This window comes from Rhinolophus sinicus, linkage group LG14 (genome assembly GCF_036562045.2).
Source record: "Rhinolophus sinicus isolate RSC01 linkage group LG14, ASM3656204v1, whole genome shotgun sequence".
In the NCBI taxonomy this organism is placed as follows: Eukaryota; Metazoa; Chordata; class Mammalia; order Chiroptera; family Rhinolophidae; genus Rhinolophus; species Rhinolophus sinicus.
In genome coordinates, this window is record NC_133763.1 from 8,466,190 (window position 1) to 8,490,181 (window position 23,992).

At 44.4% G+C, this 23,992-nt stretch overlaps 1 protein-coding gene across 26 annotated transcripts in view; it reads left to right on the forward strand.

Annotated features, from left to right (window-relative positions):
- Positions 1 to 17,648: 17,648 nt before the first annotated feature.
- The window catches only part of STAU2 (staufen double-stranded RNA binding protein 2), a 223,520-nt gene continuing 217,176 nt past the window's right edge, over positions 17,649 to 23,992 (forward strand). For 2 of the 26 annotated variants that reach the window (XM_074319222.1, XM_074319230.1), the window contains exon 1: positions 18,211 to 18,348. Coding sequence is in view for 1 of the 26 variants with exons in the window: in XM_074319221.1 (XP_074175322.1) it covers positions 17,718 to 17,771 (54 nt within the window). In the remaining 25 variants the exon portion in view is untranslated. Of the gene's footprint in view, positions 17,772 to 18,204; positions 18,349 to 18,578; positions 18,710 to 19,024; positions 19,187 to 23,992 lie in introns of those variants that run through there. The other 24 variants (XM_074319212.1, XM_074319218.1, XM_074319226.1 and 21 more) reach the window with 21 other exon arrangements.

A 23,992-nucleotide genomic window follows, 5' to 3' on the forward strand; every position in this document is an offset into this window, starting at 1 on the left:
TTTTGAGGAAAGTGTGCTCCTGCAATTCTAAGCTGTTTGCTCAAAGGCAAAAGCATGATTTCAAACTTACTGGGCTTTGGCTTGTTAGGTGTGACGTCATTTGTCACATTTCCTGGTACATGGAAAGAGTAAATAATCCTACCTCTAATTTTAAAGCCTGAAGCAAGACTAGGAAAGAATTTGGTAGATTGTGTCAGATAACCTCGAAAATGCAAGTCCCTTCACATAGTTAACCAGATTGTGTATATAAATGCAAATTGTTATCAGGCTTGAGGTGAAAGGATTATTTCAATAGATGATTAGATTCATTATCTAGTAGCCAAGAATTAAGTGCATGTTTAATGGAAGTGGATTTGATGGGAGTTTGTGCTTGAGGATTTGAATAGAGTGGATGTATATATTTTATAAATTCAAGTTGTAAAATATGTAAAGCTACAGCTTTTTAAATAGAATATAAATGTTAAAACAGATAAACCTATATATTATATATTTTAAAATACATGTATCAAACTTTTGTTAGTTTAATATAAACTACATTGTGTGCTTTACGGGATTCGGTAACTTTTGATAATAAAGCAGTTGTCGATTTTTTCTGTCGACTTGAATACTAAACTGGATAGCTATTAAACCTCTTTGTAGTTTGTAATAATGGGAAAACTTCTTTACATACAAAGACTGATCTTTAAAAGATTATGGAAATAGTAACGTCCATTTCTAAAGTGAGTGCGACAGAGTGAAAATAGTCACCGAAGCTGCTTGTTTGTTTATGTAACAGATCATCCTAAGTAGTGTCACTGGGTGTGTTTTAGTGGTTCTTCATGCTTTAATGAAATAAGTCCTGATTCAAGACTGAGCATTGTCAGAAAAGATGGCAATTGAGAGCCGGGCACTTGCTTAGCATTATCAGGAGCCTGTGTTGCTGACCTTCAACCTGTAGGATTAATAAGGACACACTGTAGAGGACTTCTGGATGCTTTCCCAAGGACACAGACCCATCAGTAACGTCCTTAACTGAGGGACTCCTGAAGCTGTGAGAAGAGGGAAAGAAATAAGCGGAAGAAGGGAATGTCTCCACATCCCAGTTGCTCCAGCAGGAGGAAATGCAGTGTGCTCTGCTGATACGCTGAGTTTTCTTTTCACAGGGGGTCTGCTTGCCCCGGGAGCGCCTGAATCCTTGTTGGGGCAGCCGTTCTACCATAAAACGGTCTTAACAAGCTGTTTCTGCAGCCGTAACCAGCTAGGTCCATCTTCCTTTTCCTGTGTACTCGGATGGCACGCTCTCCCTTTATTGTAGTTCCTAAAATAATGTCTACCTCTCATAGCAGTTACGACTTTTCTCCACTAGTTTAAGCTACTGTGGATAAGTGAAGCCCTGTCCACGTTCCTTAGTACTTTTCGCACTAATGCAACACAGCAAATTAAACATGAACTGAGTTGAAGGGTCAGATGACACAGCTAAGGATGTTACATGCTTGGATAATTCCGTGTTTCCCCAAAAATAAGACCTGGCTGGACCAGCAGCTCTAATGCGTCTTTTGGAGCAAAAATTAATATAAGACCCGGTCTTATTTTACTATAATAGAAGAACGGGTCTTAATATAATAGAAGACCGGGTCTTATATATTAATTTTTGCTCCAAAAGATGCATTAGAACTGATGGTTCGGATAGGTCTTATTTTCGGGGAAAGTGCAGGCCAAGGCCATAGTGGTTCTATATCTGTCCTGTGAGGAACCCTGCCAGTACATCTCTTAAATGCTTATGAGATTTCTTTGCAGTGTTTGCTAAAGGCAAAATATATACATGTAAGTACCAGTGTGCCCTTTCCCATTCAGTGGAGTATGAAAATATTGTAATGAGGAAAGTTGAAATGAGAAACTAAGGTAGATAATATATGTACTTGGCCTTCGAGGACACAACGTGGGTAGATGTGTCATCAGGCAAGAACCTGATGTGGAAGGCTGCATTCTACAGAAAAGGTATACAGCCTCACGTTAGAATTTTTCATCTCCACTCTCAGCCCCAGACCTATTTCTTTTATCTTTCCTGTCATAATGGCATTTTATCCAACCTAGTTATCCCAGCGAAGACTTGAACACTATTTACTGTCCTCTCTGACATCGTTAAGTCCTGGGGCGCCTGTCTTTAAAACATCTCTGACTTGTGTCCCTTTTCTCCAGTCCCCTTGCCGTTACGGCCTTGCACTGCTCGCTCCTAGAGTTTCTAGGCTGCTCTTCTGCTGTGCACACACCTTGTTCCATAAGTAGTAGCAAAACAAGAGTACGTCTGTTTTGCTGATATTCTTCCCTGTTCCGAGAATGTTCCATCGTCTGCTTTTCTACCTGAAATGGCCAGTTAAAGGTGGTTACGGAGTTACCCTCTCTGTCCCTCCCTCTCCAGCCCCTACCAGTCTTCCGTCCTGAACTCGAACAATAGGAAGTGTCCCGATTGCATTCGTTTCCCCAGCACAGCACATAGTCCTATCATTGAAGCTTTTAATAAATGTTTGTTGAATTAACTTGATTGTGCTTGTTTTTTTCACCGAACCTCACTGAGGCGCTAGCAGATTCGAAACATGCATCTAAGTCACCATCTGTGCGAAGTGTCACAGCACAATATGCTACCCTTCCTGGCCTAGTGAGTTATAAAAAAATTAAGTAACTTCGTTTGGGTTTGCTTTCATTTAAAAAAAAAAAAAAAGGTGTTTCTCATATCCTTGCCTTATCTCGGATAAATTGCTTGTCTTGAATATTTTCACAAATTAAGAACATGATTGCTTTAAACTAGATACGTCTGAGAAGCCGTGAAATCATAAGAATGAGCCTAATACTCATTAAGGTTAAAAATGGTCATTAAAAATACAGACACTCCCCGACTGCAATTTTTCAACTTGATGGTGTAATAAGTGATACACATTCAGTAGAAACTATGCTTTGAATTTTGACCTCTTCGCAGGCTGGCAGTATGCAGTGCAGTATTCTCATGCTGGGCAGTGGCAGAGATGATTTTGCCCAGGTGGGTGAGGCTGTGCTGTGCTGTGCTGCTCAGTAGGTTAGGTGTATTAAGTGCATTTTCCCCTTACGAGATTCTCAGCTTACGAGGGTTTTATGGGGATGTAACCCCACCGTGAGTCGGGGGGTACTTCTCAGTGAAGGATGGCGTATAAAAAGCCTGTCTTCAAGTTGCCTATGTAATAAGGGAGATGGGGGATAGTATAAAAAGTGATGAGCCCTGAGGTGCAGAGGTAAATGCCGGTTTCTCGTCATCACAGAAATGAGTTTGCAAGAAGTACTACCATGGCTGGAAAATGACAAACTTTGTAGATGAGTTCTAGGCTAGTACAAAGATCACAAGTACCAGAGCCCGAGGCCAGGACTTGTATGAAGGTCAGCCCAGAAGATGTGGCTGGTTCCCAGTGAGCCAGCGAGGGAGCAGGAGCCAAGGCCAAGTGATGTGGGGCCTTCTGAGTCGGGATAAGAAATTGGTCTTTGAGTTTTCACCAAACAGAGAGAGGAGCCTAGCGGTCAAAGTTCTTTTATCCTCAGGACACTTACCAATAGGGAGGAAATTAGGAAACGGAGTCACCGTGTGGCCAGTATCACAGGGAAGGCTGCCCAGAAAACAGCCCAGGATATGTCCCCAATGAGGGAGCGACTGCACCGGCCCACCCATCAAAACTAGCTTAAAGCTGGACTCCAGTAGAGCTCTGTCCCCAGAGTAAGCAGCGCTCATTCAGACTTGCACCCTGGAGGGGTTCGGAGATATCAAGTGTTGGACTTGGATTTGGTGAGGTCTCTAAGTGATAACTGTCCTCAGGAGGTGACCAGAAGCAAATGAACGTCCTCTTCTAGGTCTCAGAGAATCTCTACAAGGGATTTACTTCAATACAGTGACCAGTACACAAAACTTATGACATGCTCAGCAAACAAGACACCCTGATAAAGAAGCACCAGAAAAATCGACCTACAAAGCATTGGAGGTGGGTGGGGAGTGACACCATCTGACGTACTTGACTGCTGCATGCCACACTGTTGGGAGCTTCTGAAGAGCAAAAACCTGTCTTGTTTATAATCAAATATGGAGTACCAGCTGAATCCCAAGCAGCTTATGGTCTGGCAAGGAAGACAAATGGGAAATTGAAATAATGTGATGTTTGGTGTGACTGGGTAATAACAGCACTAAGTGAGTGAGCATCAGGGCAGGAAGGATCAAAGGCCATCCAGGAAGGTTCCAGGGGAAGTGAGTATTTGCTAGGCATACACAGCAAATGCAAAGGCCTGGGATGAAAGAGAACAGTGTGTGTGTAGCATTGAATTTGGGTGTAAGAGTGGTAAGAAATAAAACTAGAGCTAGGATATGAAAGTCCAGGTTATAGACTTCTGATTTTACCTCCTGCGCGACAGGGACTGATGGAATCAGATTTGCACTTCAGAAAAATTACTTCGGCCATAGTCTGAAGAGCATGGAAATGTCACAAATCTGGAGGGGAAATTAAGAGCTTTAATTGGTAATCCAGAAAAAGATGACAAATTTATTATAAAGTAATGGCATTAAAGATAACCACATACACCAATGGCACAGAGGGAGAGTTCAGTAACAGTTGATTTGACTCTTACTGGTTTCACAGATGTATATGTCTGAGAAAAGAATAGTCTATTCAACAAATGGTGCTAGCGCATTTGGAAAGCCATCTGCAAAAACTAAAAATAAAAACCTTACCTCACACCATATACAAAAATGAACCCCAAATGAATCAGACCTAAATTAAGAGTAAAAACTTATATAAAACTTCAAGAAAACAGGAAAAAAATCTGAGATCTTGGATCTGGCAAAAATTTCTTAGTTGTGACACAAAAACAAATGATAAATTAGAATCAAAATCTAAAGCTTGGATTTTGAAAAGACAGACTGAAAAGGCAAGACATATATTTGTGAAATACACAGTTGATAAAGGACTTCAATTTAGAATACTTTTTGAAACAGGAATTTTTGAAATTAGGAATAACGGAGCAAAACCCAATTTAAAAAGGGGCAAATTTTGTCAATGAACGTTTTGACTTGAACTGGTCCTTAAGACAATACAGGGGTGGCAAATAAGTACATGAAAAGGGGCGCGTTAGTTCCTAAGGGAATACAAATGAAAACTGCGAGATACCACCACACCCCCACAGTGCTGACCATACCAAGTTCTGGCAAGGACGTGGGGCAGCGGGAGCTTTGCTGCCCCACGGATGGGGGTGTAGAATTGTTGGACCACTTTGGGAAACAGTTGGGCAGTTTCTTAAAAAGTAAAACATGTACCCACTATACAAACCAGCCATTTCACCCCTAGGTATTTACCCAAGAGGAAAGAGAGCATATGTCCACAACGAAGGCTTACACACATTCTATCCAGTTTGTTTATAAAATGCCCAAACTGGAAACATCCCAAATGTCTATCAGTAGGTGACTAGGTCACACTTTGGCACATCGCTACAATGGAATACTACTCAGCAATAAAGAAGGAATGACCTACCATGTTTCCCCCAAAATAAGCCCTAGCTGGACTATCAGCTTTAATGCCTCTTTTGCACACATTTACTATAATATAAGACCAGGTCTTTATAGTATAATATATAATGTAATACATAATGTAATATATAATTAATATACCGAGTCTAGTATAATATAACTAATATAATATAATAAATACTGGGTCTTATATTTCTGCTCCAAAAGACACATTAGAGCTGATGGTCTGGCTGGGTCTTATTTTCAGGGAAACACGGTATTGACACTTGCAACATTGATAACCGTCTGTTATGCTGAGTGAAAAGTACAACTGTATTGTTTTATTTGTGTAAAATTCTAGGAAATACAAACTTCGCTATAGTGACAAACATTAGATAAGTGTTTCCCTGAGGATATGGGGTGGTGGGAAGGGGCATGAGTGAACTTTTGGAGGTGACGGATATGTTCTAAATTATCTTGGTTTCACAGATGGACATGTATTGTCAGAACTCATTGAATGGCACACATTACATATTTGTAATGTATTGAGTATTATGCGTTAATTAGACAGAATTAGGAGGCTTTCAGTAATAAAGACAAAGCGTGATGATGACCTGAAGTGGAGGATGACAAAGTGGGCAAATTCAACCATAATCAACTTGCTTAAAAGTAATCGCAGCTTCACAGCGAAGGAGCTAGAATTGAAACCTGAGTCTGATCCAAAATCCACGTTCTCCCTAAGTCAATATGCTTATACTTAGAAAAATGGAACCAGTAGACTCTTGAAGCAGGGTCACCACAAACCTTCAATGTGTAAAAAAATGTAATAACTGAAGCTCAATAAAGCAAGGACAATAAAACGAGGTGTGCCCGTATACAAGGGCACCTCATATAATGAGTGGCATTCTTTCAAGATTAAATTAGCAAAATTCATTGAACTACGACTTTGGAAAAGTCCTGTATATTGAATACTGACCTAACATTACCTTTCATTTCTCTTTTAAATAGGGGCTGGCAAACCTTTTCTATAAAAAGCCAGATAGTAAATATTTTCGATTTGGGGGTGCCCTACCATCTCTACTGCAACTGCTCAACTCCATAGATCCATAAAAGCAGCCATAGACAGTATGCAATGAGGGCATGATTGCACTTCACTTACAAAAACAGGCAGCGGGCCATTTTTGACCTGCTGTCAAGCATTGAAACCTATCTTTTCAGACAAAGGACCACCATCCGTGGTCCTTTCAAGATGACATTTTAATCTTGGAATAAGAAAATAGAGCTACTAGAGAATGGAGATAAAGGCCTATAAAACTTACGATCAGTTGGTGACAAATATATGCATTTGGTCAAACCCATAGGAAGTACAACACAAACTGAACCCTCAAGTAAACTGTGGGCTCTGGGTGGTAATGACGTGTCGGTGTAGGTGCATCATTTATAACAAATACACCACTCTGGTGTGGGGTGTTGATAATGGGGGAGGGTGTGCGTGTGAGGACGCAGAGGCTATATGGGAAATCTTTACACCTTCCGTTCAATTTTGCTGTGAACCCAAAACTCCTCTAAAAAAATAGTCTATTTTAAGAAATGATCAGGTGACGATGAAAGATACCAGGGGAAATGAGCCCTGTAACGACTGTCCTTATTTCACCAGAATACTGTCAGTTCCCAGCTGGAATTGGAGCCTTTAGCTCCATTACACAGCTGTGCCTTAGTGTTTCCCCAAAACGTCTCCATGGGTGGGCTCCCTGCCAAAAAGTTCCGACGGTCAAATGGGTTTGGGAGACAGCGCATACCCTGCCCCTTCTTGGAGACGCCATCTGTATGGGCAGAGGAAAGGTTCTGAGAAATTCTGCAGTAAAAGCTGCTTTAATTTGGTTGAGCTGGTCGCTTCTTAGATGTATTTAACCAAAGCATCCTTTCCCCACATAACATCTATTAATGTCTGTTGAAATGGTTCTGTGGAGTTGCAGTGCGTGACACTCTGTGTCAGTCCTATTTCTGGTCTGGAATGTGAGATGCATGGCTACAACTTTCCATGCTCCATGATGTTAATCCTGTTTGAGACTGGCTCTGGCTTTGTCTTCTGGATTTAGGGGATCCGAGGATAATTCTGACAGTATTCGTGGAGCCTGCAGCTCAAAGAAGTGCTGGGAAAACTGTGACCTGACAGGCCTTAGTGATGAGTGTTTCAATTCCTTTTGTCCTATAAGGAGGATTGGAAAGTGGCGCTGGAAAAGTGGCACTAACGTGGGACCTCTGGGTAGTATTAAGTAAACCACCAGCTGACTTAAGGGAATTTGCAGCGTATCAGGTCTCTGCCCTCAGTCTCTGACACACAGCTCCTAAAATCCCTGTAAATTTCCTGTGTGCTAGAGGAGATAGGAGCATCGTTTGTTAAAATATTTAAGATACTAATTTTGTTATCACATTAAGATCTTTAGAGTCTCAGAGTGATGAATGTCACTGTGTATGCTAATGAGGTGACTGGTAGCTGGGGCCCCTAGATTGCTTGGGGGGGGGCGGGGGGCGGGGGAAGTGGGGGCTGGTCACCAGAAAAACCAAGACCTGGCTAGAGGGTTGAAACTCAGTCTCACACTGCCACTTCCCTCAACCCCCAACGCCCATCTGGGAAGGGGAAAGGGGTGGGAGGTCAATTATTTAATCAATCATGCTTATATAAGGAAGCCTTGGGTTCCGAGAGCTTCTGGGCTGGTGAGCAAGAACACATCCACATGCTGGGAGGGTGGCGCCCCAGCTCTGTGGGTTCCTGTGCTCGGTGTACCTCTTCAGCTGGCTGTTCATCTGTGTCCTTCATCGGTGTAATAAACTGGGAAACAGACGTGTTTCTCTGACCTCGGTGGCCTGTTCCAACAAATTTCCGAACCGGAGGAGGAGGTTATGGGAACACTCTGTTTGTAGCTGAGCTGGTAGGAAGTACCCCAGGCCTAGAACTGGTGGTTGGCGCCTGAAGTGGCGGCAGTCTTATGGGACAGCCCTTACCTGTGGGGGTCTCTGTTACCTCATGGTAGCTGCTGTCAAAAGTCGGACACCCAGTTAGTGTCCCGGGAGTTGGAGAATTGGTCAGTGTGGGAAAACCATCACAAATTCGGTGTCGGCAGTACTGAGAATAGAGAAAAAGTTTTCCTGTAGTTGGTGTTTGTGAAGTGGGGTGTGTGCTGGAAGAGCGCTGGCTCAAGGAAACGTGTGGTTTGAGAAGAGAAAGGATGAAAGGGCCGGAGATGAGGAACGTTTGATTCCTGGGCGGCTGCGTGGTCACCCACGGATGGAGCAGCAGCTGTGTAGCTCTCAGTTACCAAAGGTAAACGTTACCAGTGGAAACTGGAGATGGACCCTCACCCAGGGTGGGGGAGGGACCAGTTCCCTGGATGCATGAGGAAACGCAAGCCAATAAGCAACAGGTGAGATACAAGCCCTTGGCCCTTGTGATCCGTAATAACTAAGATGAGATTAAGAGCTGGGTCGGACCTTGATGCTGGACCATGCTCGGATTTCAATTGGTCTGAGCGCCGGCCCCCCCACAAAGGGAAGCATTATGCGGGGACAACAGAGAGTACCTCTACGACCTTTGCAGGGAGCCCAGTGCCACCGGTCTCATTTTAAGGGTCACCACCATCAGCTTCTGGAAGAACCTTCACTAAAATGGGTTGTGAGAGTAATTTAGGGCAGTGTCTTTGGTTTTGAATTCTGCAGGCAGAGGAGAGCGTTTGGGTTCATGCTCACGATTGAATAACCACAGATGGCCATACCTGATCCAGACACAAAGCAGCTTGCTCCCGAGGGAACAGCCAGCCTCGGGGACTGGCTAGAAGCCACTGTGAGACCCGCTTACCCTGGGAAGGCAGACTGCCCAGCTCCCCCTATACATGCAAGTGGAACAGCCCAGGTGAAGCAACTGAAAGGCTTTCTATGCCAGCTGTGTGGCACTGGCTTCCCAATAATCAGCACATTCACCTACTGACTACGCCCATCACCCCAGCCACGGGAAATGCTGTGGGTTAAGGGGTCCTTTTTGGCACGGGCACCTTATGTAACCTTAAAGCTGCACAATTGAGCAACAGCCTGGAAGCCTTATTAAGTTTGCTGTCTTAACTTCCCCTCACGGGCCTTACAGATGATTATAAAGACATTTGGTTAATTAACAAGAGAACGGAGAGCGGCTGAGGGAAGAGTCCAGGGACTGGTCTCAGGAAGATGAGAATTTTTAAATGGGTATTAAGATAGAAGGCGAATAAATAAAACATTGATAGGAGTGAAACAAAGAGGTGGAAGAAAGAGGAGAGTATTGGGACTCATCCCAGCAGGCTGGAAGTCTTTAGGAGGTTACTTAAAAATGAGTTGCTTAAGACGGATGTGGACGGGGTTAAAACAAAGGTCTTACTACTGCTCTATCGAGGTCGGGCAGGCCAACGGGGCCCCCTACCGACCCCCCCAGCAAGTGAGCTCTCTTTACTCTGGTTTGGAGAAAATTTTTTTTTTAAATTTATTGGGGTGACAATTGTTAGTAAAATTACATAGATTTCAGGTGTACAATTCTGTATTACGTCATCTATAAATCCCGTTGTGTGTTCACCACCCAGAGTCAGTTCTCCTTCCATCACCATATATTCGATCCCCCTTACCCTCATCTCCCATCCCCCACTCCCCTTACCCTCTGGCAACCACTAAACTATTGTCTGTGTCTATGAGTTTCTGTTTCTCATTTGTTTGTCTTGTTCTTGTGTTGTTTTTGGTTTATATACCACATGTCAGTGAAATCACATGGTTCTCTGCTTTTTCTGTCTGACTTATTTCGCTCAGCATTTAAAAGCTGGAAAGCAAAAGATTCGGATGAGATCGGACCTGCAGTCACGTGTGGCAACCGTCAGGGGTTGGAGAAGAGAAGCTTTCCGGGGTCCTGACAGGGAACCTTAGGTACTGTCACCCACTGTCACTGGGTTGGCGAAGCCCTGCCTCCTGGGCCACAATTAGGGTGAGAGAATGTCGAAATGCGTTGATAAGATGATGAAGATTGAAACGTTTAATCGGGTTTCTGTTGTGTCCTCTTTGCCTTCGACGTTGTTTAGCCTAGTGGAGGTCCTGCTATGTGACGCTTGGAAAGGCACGCTCCTCGCTGCAGTTGCTAACAAATCAGGAGCTAGGAATGTAGGCTCCCAAAATGTCGGCAGAGCTCTGAGGAGGTGCGGTAAGTTCAGTTCAGACTCAGTAAAGGTTGGTGGTCAAAGGTGGGGTGGGGAGGGAAGGAGAAGAGAGAACCAACAGCCAGGCTTTGAGGCAGCAGCGGTTTATTCTCTGAGAACACCCTGGGGGAGGATAACCTGAGAGGTGAGGGACCCATGTGGGTGCAGCCCCCATAGGCCAGCAGGTACTAGATAGGAAAGTTATATGTCAGGTCCTAAGAAATGGGGTGTGAGCGTGTGTTGCAAGCAGTTGGCAGGATGGGGAACAACAATACCAAGAACTTGGGCAGATGGGCAGACGAGGGGTGCAGAGAGCCACCACCAGGCCATTTCTTAATGCACCCGGAGGCCGTCACCACCAGGTGGAGGGGAGGGAGAAAATCTTTTCCCCTGGGCTTCTAAGTTCCCCACGGGGGGGCGCTGTAACCAAAGACAGATTCACAAGAGAAAAGCATACACGTTTATTTAATGTAAGTTTTCCGTGACACGGGAGCCTTCCTAAGGAAATGAAAATGGAGAGAAACCTTTAAACCTGCGTGTGTTTATGCTAGGTTTGGTAAGACTGGAAAGTCACGGAAAGTTATGATGGGACATAGGTCATGAGGTAAGTGAACTGGGGAGAACTCAGCCAGACCTGTTCCTGCAGATTCCTCCGTGCGTCTTCATCTTTGGAGATAAAGATGCTGCTTTCCTCCGGGGCTAGGGAGGGCACCTTTTACATGGGGTTTTATGACCTGTGATAGGGGAAGGTCAGAGAGTTTCTGCATCCGCCATTTCTCAAATTCCTGCAGCTTAAAATACGCACTACACCAAGGTCCCATATGCTGGGGGAGCGTGTTCTGGACCTCGTCACGGGCATTATGTGTTGAATGAGTAAAGGAACAAAAGGCTTGAGCCTGCAGGTGATGCTGGGGTGGGGCTGGGAGAGGAGGGAACAGCCTCCCCCCCCCCCCATGATAAGCAGTGGACAATGCCAGTCGACCTGACCTTGTCTGGCTGCCTTCTGCTGGTCCCTCCCTGGGTCACTTCTTACCCCCTCACTGGCATCGCTTCCAAGTGCAGAGTGTCCCAGACGCAGTGGGATTAAATGTCACCATTGCATGGCACTGCCCGGGAGTGTCCTCCAGCTTCCAACGTACCCCTCCGTCTCTTCTGCTGCTACAACTGCTAATTGCCTTCTCTCTCCCAAAGCCTTTCCCTTCACCTGGGACGAGGATGGATGGAAACAGCACAGTAAGCCTTGTTCCTCCTGCACCTGATTTCTGTAATCTCCATAATTCAAGGGTGCAGCTGTCTTCTGGGGGCAAGGAAGGTGTTAGATGAGTAAAGTCAGCTGCCATGCGTAATTCGTGCAGACCCAGGTAGCCATGGAAGGAAAATTCCAACGTCACCTTTTTTATTAACATTAGGAGCAATACAGTAAGACAAGGTGATATGTTTCAGAGAAGGTGTGGAGTTTTCAATGGGACCCTAAAATTCTTTGACATGTGTCCCATGGAGAGTTGGGGCCAGGTCTCCACCCCTTGAATCGGGGGCCCTGTGACCACTTGACCAATATGGCCAAATTGATAGCCTATCTGTGCCAGCTTGTGGGCCCAGGCCTCAAACCCTGGTGTCTTTGACTTCCTGTTTCTTGGAACCCAGGCACCATGCTGTGCTGAAGACAAGCAGCTACAGAAAGGCTTCAGGTAGGTACTAGGTGTTCTGGCTGACAGCCCCTGAGGTCCCAGCAGACGGCCAGTATCAACCGCGGATGGAAGTGACGAACCCTTACACACTCGCCGTGCTCCCAGCCTGTGAGCTGGCCTGGCGGATACCACACGGAGCCGCTGAGCATTGGCCAAACTGCCTGAACAAGTAAATTGCTGTTGTTATAAACCACTACATTTCGGAGTGCTTTCTTACTGCAGTATCTTACCAATTCAGAATGTCAGTGACAAGTACCAAAGAGAAGAAAGAACGTGAAGGAGTAAGAAGCTGCAAGTTTCAGTTTTTTCCCTTCCCGTGTAAATGGGAAAGGGAGAATGTTTGATGAATGATGGAGTCTTTTGAAAAGGTGCGGGGACAATAAGGAAAGATTGAGAGGTGATTGGTAAGAGGATGCCTTTCAAAATAGTCACATTGAAAAAGTGTGTGAAGAAGTCATTGACCTTATTTAAGAAGCAACACTTGCCTTTCTTCCCAACTTGTTTTAGAAATGTTACAAATTTATTTTCATTGCAAGGAAATTTAAGTGATTATAAACAAGGCACATTTCTAGGCTTTGTTACACACACACACACACACACACACACACGCACGCACGGTTCAAAGAAAAGTATCAGAAATTTAGGGTAAAGATGGTGAAATAAAACTAAATTATAGATTCACTCTCTGGAATGTCTTCCCACACCACCGACCAATTCCCCAATTTTGAAGAACACCAACTAAATGGGAAAAAAGTTTTTCTTTTCTAACACTTCTGACACCAGAGGTATAGATTTTCCACACCACCCAGTGCAGACCCCACAGGTTAAGTAAGCGCTCAGTCCCACAACCTTGCCTCCCTCCCCACACTTCAGCTGTCAATTGCAAGTTCAGGTTGCCACCTGTGCTTCTGACCAACTACCTGGGTGTGAATCTAGGGTTTCCATGACCCTTTCCTCAGGTTCAGTAGTTTGTCAGAGCTGATCACAGAACTCAGGAACAGTTTACTTGCTAGATTACAGGTTTATTATAAAAGGGGACAACTCAGGTACAGCCAAATTGACGAGATGCATAGGACGAGGTATGGGGAGAGGGACACGGAATTTCTTTGACTTCTCCAGGAATTCCACTCTCCCACCCTAATATGTTCCAAAACTTGGAAGCCCCTCTTTGGTTAGATTTTTTCTAAAATGGAGGTTTCATTATGTAGGCATAATTAAGTAAATTGGGCCTTGGTGAAGTCCAGACCTTCTCCCCTCCCTGGAGGTTAATGGGTGGGGCTAAAAGTTCCTACTGTCTAATCACGTGGTTGGTTCCCTTGGCAACCAGTTCTCCCATCCTTAGGGGCTTTCCAAAAGTCCCCTCCATAACACAAACTCAGGTGTGGTTGAGAGGAAATTGTTATGAATGACAAAAGACACTTCTTTCACCTTTAATACTCTGCAGCTATTTCAGGAGCCTGCAACAAAAACCAAATATTATAACACTCTTTTTTTTTTTTTCCCCCCAAGTGAAGTTGTTGTCCTTTCAGTCTTAGTTGTGGAGGGCGCAGCTCAGCTCCAGGTCCAGTTGCCGTTGTTAGTTGCAGGGGGCACAGCCCACCATCCTTTGCGGAAGTTGAACTGGCAGCCTCGTGGTTGAGAGGATGTGCTCCAACCAAATGAGCCATCCAGAGCTCAGCTGCAGCTCAACTCAGCTCAGCTCAAGGTGCCCTGTTCAATCTTAGTTGCAGGGGGCGGAGACCACCATCCCTTGTGGGACCAAGGAATTGAACTGGCAACCTTGTGGTTGAGAGCCCACTGGCCCATGTGGGAATCGAACCGGCAGCCTTTGGAGTTAGGAGCATGGAGCTCCAACTGCCTGAGCCACCGGGCCAGCCCCTATCACTCTTATCACTTAGGAAATTACAAGGGTTTTAGGAGCTCAATAACAGGAACCCTGACAAATATCAAAATAAATATTTCTTATTATATCACAACATCACACTCTTCCATCCCTAAAAACTAATGAAATGAATGAAACAAAACATTTTAATTTTTTCCAGGAGCTGTACTGGGCAAAGTTAAGCTAATTGAAGATCTGGAGAGAACTTCCCAGATTAGACATGAGCAAAATGAAAATAAAGTACGTTACAATGATGTCAATCATTATAGAAATAATAATAAAATGGAACAGTGCATTCAAAAGACAGAAGAAGAACCCCGGCTAGCAGAGAAATAACTCATGGAACAGAAGAATACTTTCCATGAGTGCTTTACACTATACATCAATGTAGTAATAGTAAGTTCTACGGGGGAGAAAGAAACTTTACTATCAAGCTTCTTTCTGCTGGTCCAGTAATTAAACTACATGAGACACATTAACAAGAAAAAATTAACCAAAATTTAATACATACCTATGCATAGGAAGCCCACATACATGAGCAAGTCAGAGACTCCACCTACACGAGAAGTTCAGGGACAGAAAGTTAAAATGAAGTGCATACTCGTATGACATTCTGAGCTAAGGATGAGGTAAGGTGCCTCGGGGCTTCAGAGGGTCCAGAGTGGTATTCTAATAGAGGTAAAGCATTTGGAAGTGTTTATCACACACATTTATTCATCCATTTCTTCCTCTGTAAGGTCCATGAGGACAAAGACTTTGAAGCTATTTTTCATTGCTATATAAAACCCTAGGCCATGAATAGAACTTAGCATATAGTAGGTACTGAAGGGGAGCAGAATATGTGACCCTAAAATATGCCACTATGGCACGTGGATTATTTTGAATTGAAGGCAGTCAAGACTGCAGACTCAAAAACTCTTACATCTCCCTCAACTACCTGAAAGAATTTAGATAAGGGGCCTGGCCCGGAAAGACAGCTATTATCAGAGATAACTTTCATCTTACCTGGATGGCAGGGCAAACATTTAATTACCAAAACGTCTGCTCTTCTCATTTATTGTCCTGTGAATTACCCTCCTCCTCTTTGAAGCCCCCAGCCCCCTCCCCTTTGAAGCCCCCGGCCCCTGTCTCATTCCTTAGCTCAGGATGACATATGAGCATCGACTGCCTGCCTTGCCCTTGGGTCTCATATTTTTATGGGGCTCCTGTATGTAAGTAATTATTTTTTTTCTCCTGTTAATCTGTCTCATGTCACTTGAATTATTAGACCAGCCAAAAAGAATCTAGAAGAGTAGGAGAAAAAATTTTCCTCCCCCATGGTACTCAATAAATGTTTGTCAAATTCATTAATCTATTTATTCAAACAGCATTTATTTATTACCACAGACAATATGCTAGATACTGGAGAAGCACATAGGAATGCATTGTTCTTCGAGGAGCAGAAGGTACACTGGAAGAAACAAATACTGTGTAGTGATAAAAATATGTTCAGATAGAAGCATATAAAGGAAAGTAACTTACCTGGTGGGCACTGGGGACTAGATGAATTTTACAGGAAAATAGATGTCAAGAAAAGGATGTCATAAGAAAAGACATAGCTGGAAGAGAAATCATGGTTTGTGATTCTGGAATCCATCCCATTCAAGTTGCTCAAACCTGACCACAATGAATTTGAAAGCATTTTTTCTGATGGTTGACTATTTGATAGCAATGATACCTGGTAAAGATGCATTGATAAATCAATTGCTTTATTTTAATCAGCTGCCAGTAGGACCACGCCTCTTTAATGATCCATTATTTTCAACTCCTATGCAAATATTCCATTTTAAAGTAAAATCCTAAGATCATACATTTATGTGTGAATTACCATGTCACTCAGGTGATTTCACGTATTGATGCTATATACCTCAAGCAACTGAAAGTGCTGATTCAAGCTTAAAAACAATGTTCTCTCTGAAAATTATGGCTTCTAAAAATTCATTCTGTTTGGGGTTTGAATGTAACATGCCCATGGTCTCCTAGTTAGCAAGTGGATAACCAAAGATTTAAAATCAGTTGTACGCAAAAGCTGCAGCAGAGATGAAGTTTTCAATGAACATTGATGACCCAAATCAGAAGGGAATGAAATTTCTGACCACTTCAGAGTCATTTCCAAAAGCACGAAGTCATCCATTTGCTCCAAAAACATTTACTTCCACTCACTTGCTGTTGGATGCTGGGACTACAAAGATGATTGAAGCACAGAGCTTGCCATTAATGCACTGTGGTGGTGACAACAAGCTCAAAACCAATCTAATACACCTGCCATGTCAGAGAAGAGAGTCAGAAGAAGAAGGCTGGCCTGCTCGGAGGAGTTGGAGTGCCTTTCAAGAAGGAGATGTTGGCATGATCTGAAGGAGGATGTGTTCATCTGGTTAGGAGGATGGGCCTCAGAAAGAGGCAAGAGCCTCTGGGAAGGGGAGCTTGTTCCGTGGTCCTGCTGGTGTGAAGGACATGTATTCATTCCAAACATTCAACAGGTATTTGTTGACCAGATGCTAGGCTTGAGCAGCTGGAAGTCATTCATCAAGGACTAGTGCAGCTTTCAAGAGGGTGCAACATGTTAAGTTTGAGGGAATTGGCAGAGGTGCAATGAGAGGACGACGTAGAAAGAGTTCCTAGGAGGAAACGTGGCAGTAGCTCATCCTGTATCACATCCTGTACCACCAGACCCACCACATGCCAGGCCCAACTTAAAGGACCTTATATATAGTATCACATTTAAACACATATTATCACGTGACCTCCTGTCGAACAGAAGAATAACTGACTCACTGGGGGAGTAACATGCAAGTAGATAACCGGGCAGGTTATCTAATTCTGGTGCCTTTGCTTTGAACCACTGCACTACACTGTCTGGCAGGTGTAGATAGAACTGTTGGTTTGATAGCTGAAATCACAGGCCTGGTAGACATTTCTCAGGTGGAGAACGGATACTAGGAATCAAAATGCAAACAGATACGTTTGTGAAAACACAGAATACTTCTAGTTCTAGACTTGTCATTATTTTTGGTGCCATTTACCAAATGGAGTGTTGAATTTCGTTGGGTTTAAGTGGGTTGAAGTTTATCTGGGTAACAGTAACCTATATCAAAACCAGGGCGAATCGGGAAGTAATTCGAGTTTTCTAGCACTCTTGCCTCAACGATCTAGGGCACTTGTGTGATGGTCCTCGTTTTCGGTTCTAAGGATTTCTTTTTCATGTGACCAGATACAATTTTTTTGGTCGAGGAGGATGTTTGGCCACGCCGCTGCCGATCGTGGAGAGCAGGTGATTACTGATCACCGGTGTTTTCTGGGCGAGACAGTGGCACTAACCTCCTCCCTCCCTCCCCTCCCCCCTCCCCCCCCAGTCTGGGAAGGTGCAGGATCCGCCAAACCGTGCATCGCACAGCGGCGGCCGGAGCAGACACGGGATGGTCACACGTCCCCAGCACAGCAAAGAGGGGCAGCCAGAGAGCCTGGGGAAGGTACGCGCAGGGAATCCGGGCGCCGACTGCCGACTAGAAAGAGCAGAGGGTCAGCTGGGGGTGGGGGAAGGCGGCTGCCGATTGCAGGTGTGGAAGCGGCTGCTCCAGGCCCATCATTTGTAGCCGAGGGGGCGGAGAGCCGGGCGAGGGGCCAGGAGACTGCAGACGGGGTGCGCTCCCCATACACTCGCCCGCCCGCGTCCGCAAGGCCCCCGGGCACGGCCCTCGCTCCGGGGCCCAGCCTGCCCGCGCCGGCACCGCGGCGGCCGCTGCTCCGGGGGACGGATGGCCGCCAGGGGGCGGGAGCGGCGCCGCGAACAATGGCCGCGCTCGGCCGCCGGCCGGCGGGGAGGGAGGGCGGGCGGGCCGGGAGCGCGCGCCGGGGGCGGGGCGCGGGCGCGGCTGCGCAGGCGGGGGCGCGCGGCGCGGGCGCGGGAGGGCGCGGCGGGAGCGCCGGGGAGGCGGGGGGCGGGGAGCCCGAGGGGTGGAAGCCGGAGGCGGCGGCGGCCGAGCGGGGTCAGTTCTCTGGAGTGTTTGCCAATGTGGGAGCCGCCTGCAAAGTGTGCCTGGCCAGAAGGTAAATACCCTGGTGGGGGGCGCCCGGGAGGCCCCGACTTCCGCCCCGCGGGCGGAGGAGACAGAGGGCGCTGGGGAGCCCTGCGGGGCCGCGGCGCGCGGCGAACCCCGAGGAGCGCGGCCCCTTCGCGGCCTCCTCCCCCGTCGTCCCCCCTCCTCCGGCTCGCTCCTGGCGCGAGGGGGAGGGGAGGAGGGCGGCGGGGGGCAGGGGGGCGGGAAGGGGGCGAATGAATTGGGGGGGCGTGTGGAGGGGGTGGGACGACGCAGGTGTCGGGAGGGGAGGAGCCGGGAGGAGGCTGGGAGGCCGGCACAAATGGGGCGCCCGGGGTGAGGGGGCAGGAACCCCACGGAGGCGCTGGAAGGTGGGGTGGTGGGGGCCAGGGTGGGAGCGGCTGGAGGAGGGGGCGGGGGGTGCGGCGGCGGTGTGGCAGGGAGGGCGGGGAGGACCCCGCGGCGGGTCCCCGCGGAGGGTGGGGAGGGGAGATGGAGGGGAGGGATCGGAGGGGAGGGGAGGGTCTGCGGGGATGGGCCTGGGGGCGCTGCGGGGGGAGCCGCGGGGCAGGGGCGCGCGGGGGGCTGGGGGGTGGCTATTTCTGTAAAATGGGCAAGTGGCGAAGACGTAATGCGCCGGAATGGGTAGGTAGGTGGGGCCGAGGGGACAAAATATATCCTATGACAGGCAAGTTCTGCTGTGGCTCCTACGAACTACTAAGGTGATGGCTGGGCTTAAAGGGGTAGTTGGCAGTTAGTGACCTTGCCGGGGTGAAGGGAGTTGGGCGAAGAGACAAAGATCAGTTACAGAATCCGCTGTGTGCGGGCAGCGCCTCCGGGCTCTCCCGGTGAGAGCCGGGCATTGGGGTGAGGGGGGGCTTCTGTTCTGCAGAGGCGATCGGGGAGAGCTCGGCTGGGATTCTTAGGGAGGGGGCGGCAATAATGGCCCCGGGTTCTGGAAGTCGTTGGAAATAGGTGCAGAATTTTTCATTTGTAAATAATTTTCTTTGGAAAGGACCCCCCCACCCCACCCCCACCCCCGCGTCAAAAGGTTAAGAGCTACTTGGGTAGCGAAGGACCATTCAATTACGGGAATGTACTAAAGGATTTTAAAGTGGGTGTTTCCTGCGGAAAGGGTAGAGATGATCCTTTAAAGGTATTTCACTGTTAGCTGAAAACCTTTATTTTTAGGGTGTGATTTCACAACGTTGATGGACTTTCTTCTCTTCTGATACATCCTTGCGTTTTAAGAAAGCGTGGTGAACACTTGAAGTCAAAATTTTGATGGGCAGGCAGGATAATAGTAACCTTGTGGGAGAAGAGATTGCAACATTTCTCCAGGAGGATATTTCTTCCCCGTCCTTGCTCTTACGATGATTCACATATACTGTTAATTGAACTGCAGTTGGGGGAAAAACCATCTTATTTAATAAAACCGTTAAAACCAAGACATTCAGCATCTCAGTTGTTTTGTAATAGGACAAGTTTTTCATTTCTCAGTTTGTCTATACATATTTTCCTGCAAACCAGAGGTATCACGTATTACTTGCTTTGTAGATTTGCTGCATATTGCAGCAGGCCTGTGTTAAATTTGTGAAGCACTTAACGCCAAACTGTGGGATGTATATGTTTTTTTTTCCTTTCCTGCTATGGTTGCAGCTCAAGACCCTATTGCCACGTTTCATGGGGTTTGAAATTTATTCCTAAGTGATCATTAGTTGGTAGGATACCGTGCATAGTTCCTCACAAATCACTATTTTTTTCTTAAAAAACTCTTGTGTTTGTAAAAATGTTGCTGTATAATCCAAGTATGTATTGTTAATTTCAGATAGAATGCCAGTGTAATTTTTGGTGAGCACACAAAGTTTTAACTTTTTATTGGGAAATAGTTCCAAGTTTCCAGAAAAGCAGCAAGAATAAGAATACAACACACTCCACTCGTGTAGCCTTTACTCAGATTCACTTGTTATTTTAGCCATCTATCACTTGATCTCTCTATGACACACGTAAGATTTTTTTCCTGGACCACGAGGGTAAGTGTCATATATCATGGTTCTTTATTCCTAAATACTTCAACATGGAAAAACCATATAACTTGTCCATTTTAGTTTACTTAGCGTGCGTGGAATGAAGTTCTAGGAAAGGGGCTTGGGCTGATCAGCAAAGAATAAAAATACCAGAAAGATCTAAGGTGGTCATCAAACAGTATATAAACAATACAGAAAGAGAGGCTGAGTGGTTTTCCTGTTTTAGGATCAGGTTCTGGAAGATATAATTGGCCAATGTGTTGGGTTTTGTTTTGTTTTTCTCTTTGTAGCTCATCTTTACTCCAGTTACTCTGTCTCCTTTTGTGACAGGTATCTGATCATTTGTGTGTACAGGTCGTGATAAAGAGGGAAAAATCTAGATATTGCAAAATTGGATTGTGTTAATATTAGACTGAACAGTTGGAAACGTGCACTGTATGTTCAAATCATCTATAGATACTCAAGAAACTAGGTACTCTAAGAAACTATTAGATGAGTGTCTACAATCCATGATAGTTATAATTTACGTTTATATATGTGTAATTGTTTGATTTTGAATAAATCGCTGAAGCTCTGTATAGGATCCTTGCCATTAAGTTGTCGTAGAGGTCAAGCCCTTCTTGACAGGAAAAATTTCAAGAAGTCAAGTCTTTATAACTTAATATATGGTGAAGAGAAGAGGACTTGGAACCAGGCTATACTGGGTTTTAATCCTAGCAATGGACTATGGGAAAGTAACCCAACTTCCAGAAGCATGGGGATAACACATTTCAAGGTGATGAGGATTAAGTGAGTTAATGTAAAAATGGCAAAATATGGCACCTGGCACGCAAATGGTGTCTGATAAATCTGTCCTTTATTTCCTGGTGGTGGTGTGTGGGGGTTTCCACTGGAACAATTCATGGAGTGAGACGTGTTTATACAGAGAATCTTTCATAGGCTCTTAGGAGATATTAAAATTTATTACTAATTTTTTTTTTTTTTTTTACTTACAGCAGTTTTTTTGGGATACCTACTTTTAAAAAGAAATAGAAATGAAAAACATGCTTAAAACATTTTAAGGACCCTGTGAGTATTTTAGAGTAAGGAGCTTTGAGTTGTAATTTAGTTTTGTTATAGTTTGGAGTCTAAGAATGGGGATAGTAAAATGTTTTTGCTTTTCGTATTGTCAAACATTTAAGTGAGGATTGCCTGTCAGTTGTGGGATGGGTACTGATATAAGGATTTGTAGATAGATTAATAATGCCATTTATGAGGCAGTATTTGTCGAGGATTTTATAGATGTATACACAGCTTTCAGTTTATCAGATGGGCAAATGTGATTCATACGGAAAGCTTTGAGTTATGTCCGCAGTACCTTTCAGATACATGTTGGACCTTGAATTCGTCAGGGGCAGATCTTCTCGTTATTGTTCTCTCTCCATAAACCGCCCGCCTGTTTTCACTTAGTAGCTTGGAATCTGAAACTGCGTGTCCTAATGTGCCTGACTGGATATCACTGTAGGGCATTTTGGGGACATGTGAATAGGTTTCTTTAAAAGTCCTTAGCTGTAATTGGAATGAACTGTGGCTGGAAACTTTTTTGACAGAGACAGGAGAGGTGGATTTTATTTGAAGCCAGAGGCTGTATAAAATTTCTCTGCGTTTTATTGGTATGCCTTGATATTTTATCAAATTGTTTTAAATACAGGACAGTAGACCAGGCATGTCTTTTAGAAAAGGAATGAAGTGTTCAAGACGTGTCACCGTGGGCATGTCCCTGGTATAGTTGTGAATTGTTAACTTTTATATTGCTGTAAATCTCATATAACTTGTTTATGAAAAAGAATAAGTTCAGAATGTGAGCCAGTTACCTCACAAGAGTGCTGTTCTAGCTAGTAGTTTCATGTTTTAATTTCTATAGATCCTTATTTTATAATTGTGAAGGGAAGGAATACAGAATATATAAATTGTATGGTCAGTTTCAAGCAAATAGATGCTGTCATTTTTGTTTCTTCATAAAATTACGTTTTGTACATCAGAGGAGTAGAACTTTAAAAATGTTGCCCTGTATCTTATTGTGCCTTCTTCCTGGTTTCAGCCACCAGTGTTACCAAATCAACATTGAAGAAACCTCCAGGTCTATTGATAAACATTTGTAACTTTTAGAGGCTTACATTAAATCAAAACAAAATGGGGTTTCTCACATTTGGTGAGTGCTTACAAAATAATGTTAAATTTTAGAAAGTGAGGGACTAAATTATTGTAGTTTATTTACATTTTAACTTCCAAATGAATTGTTTTCAGTTAAAAAAGGAAAATGGGTTGGGTCTGTATTTTTAGATATAGCTAGTGTATTTTAATACCATTTGTCTGATGCTACACTTTTTAATGATTTCATCTTTTGAATAAAATGTACTTTCTAATTTGGATGTTACTCGTTTGTTCATGTTGAACAGGGAATTATTATTTTTTGGCCTACCTAAATATGTTAATACCTGAGGCACCATACAATTACAGAATTTTAGAGTTGAACTGTCTTGTTGTTGCATGACAAATTACCCCAGAAACAGAGGACTTCAGACAACAAACTCAGTTTAGTGTGGGTTAGAAATCTGGGTGCAGCTTTTCTGGGGGGCTGTGGCTCAGGGTCTCTTACGAAGTTGCAGGTAAGCTGGCATCAGGGCTGTAGTCTCATCTGAAAGCTCAGCTGGGGGAAGATCTGCTTCCAAGCTCATTCATGTGGCTCTTTGCAAGATTCAGTTCCTGGGGGGGAGAGGGAGGTACTAGATTGAAGGCCTCATTTCTCTGCCTTGTGCTGTTTCTATAACATGTGATTCTCTTGGAAAATAGAAAAATTGATGCACATTTTGAGGTCACTAGTGTCAGAAATATATTAAAAACCTTCAAAGTCATTTTGAACTGACCCCAGTTTGTCATCTTGAAAAAATGATAGCCAAATATATATACATTTGTAATAGGCGTCTGTGTGTGTGTGTGTGTGTGTGTGTGTGTGTGTGTGTAGTGTGTGTAGTGTGTGTGCGCATATATTCCTTAAGAACCTTTCCTTCTGAGGGAAAGTTTGATATTAAAATTTTATAACATAAAAATTTCTTCATAAGTTATTAGATAACTTTTGTATATCAAGAATGTGTTATTGCTTTTTACATAATTTTGGCGATCTGTACATTATTTTTTATGTAAACTTTTCCAATTACAAGATCCCATGATTTATTTATTTGATTATAAATTGTGTTTTCTTGCTCCTCTTCAGTATTTATTTTTAAATTAAGTGTAGACGAGATTTGTCACATGAAAAGAAATACAGCCATGGAGAGGAGGGCAGACCCAGTGGAAACAAATCCGAATGTAATGCTGGAATGTGTTAGGATGCTGACTTTCTTTTCGAAAAATTTACGTGAAATTTTCATGTGCATGCCATTTTTATAATGGTGATGATAAACAAAACCACAAACAAAGAAAAAAAATCCAGCTAGGTAACCTTACTGTTTAATTTTCTTCATACCACCTAAGAGAATATGTGTGTGTTGAATCTTCTTTAGCCTTAATTTATCTTACAGAGGATGGGAACAAAGCTGTTTAAAACCTTATTGGCTCAAGGGGAGTACTTATTAAATAGTGATCTGA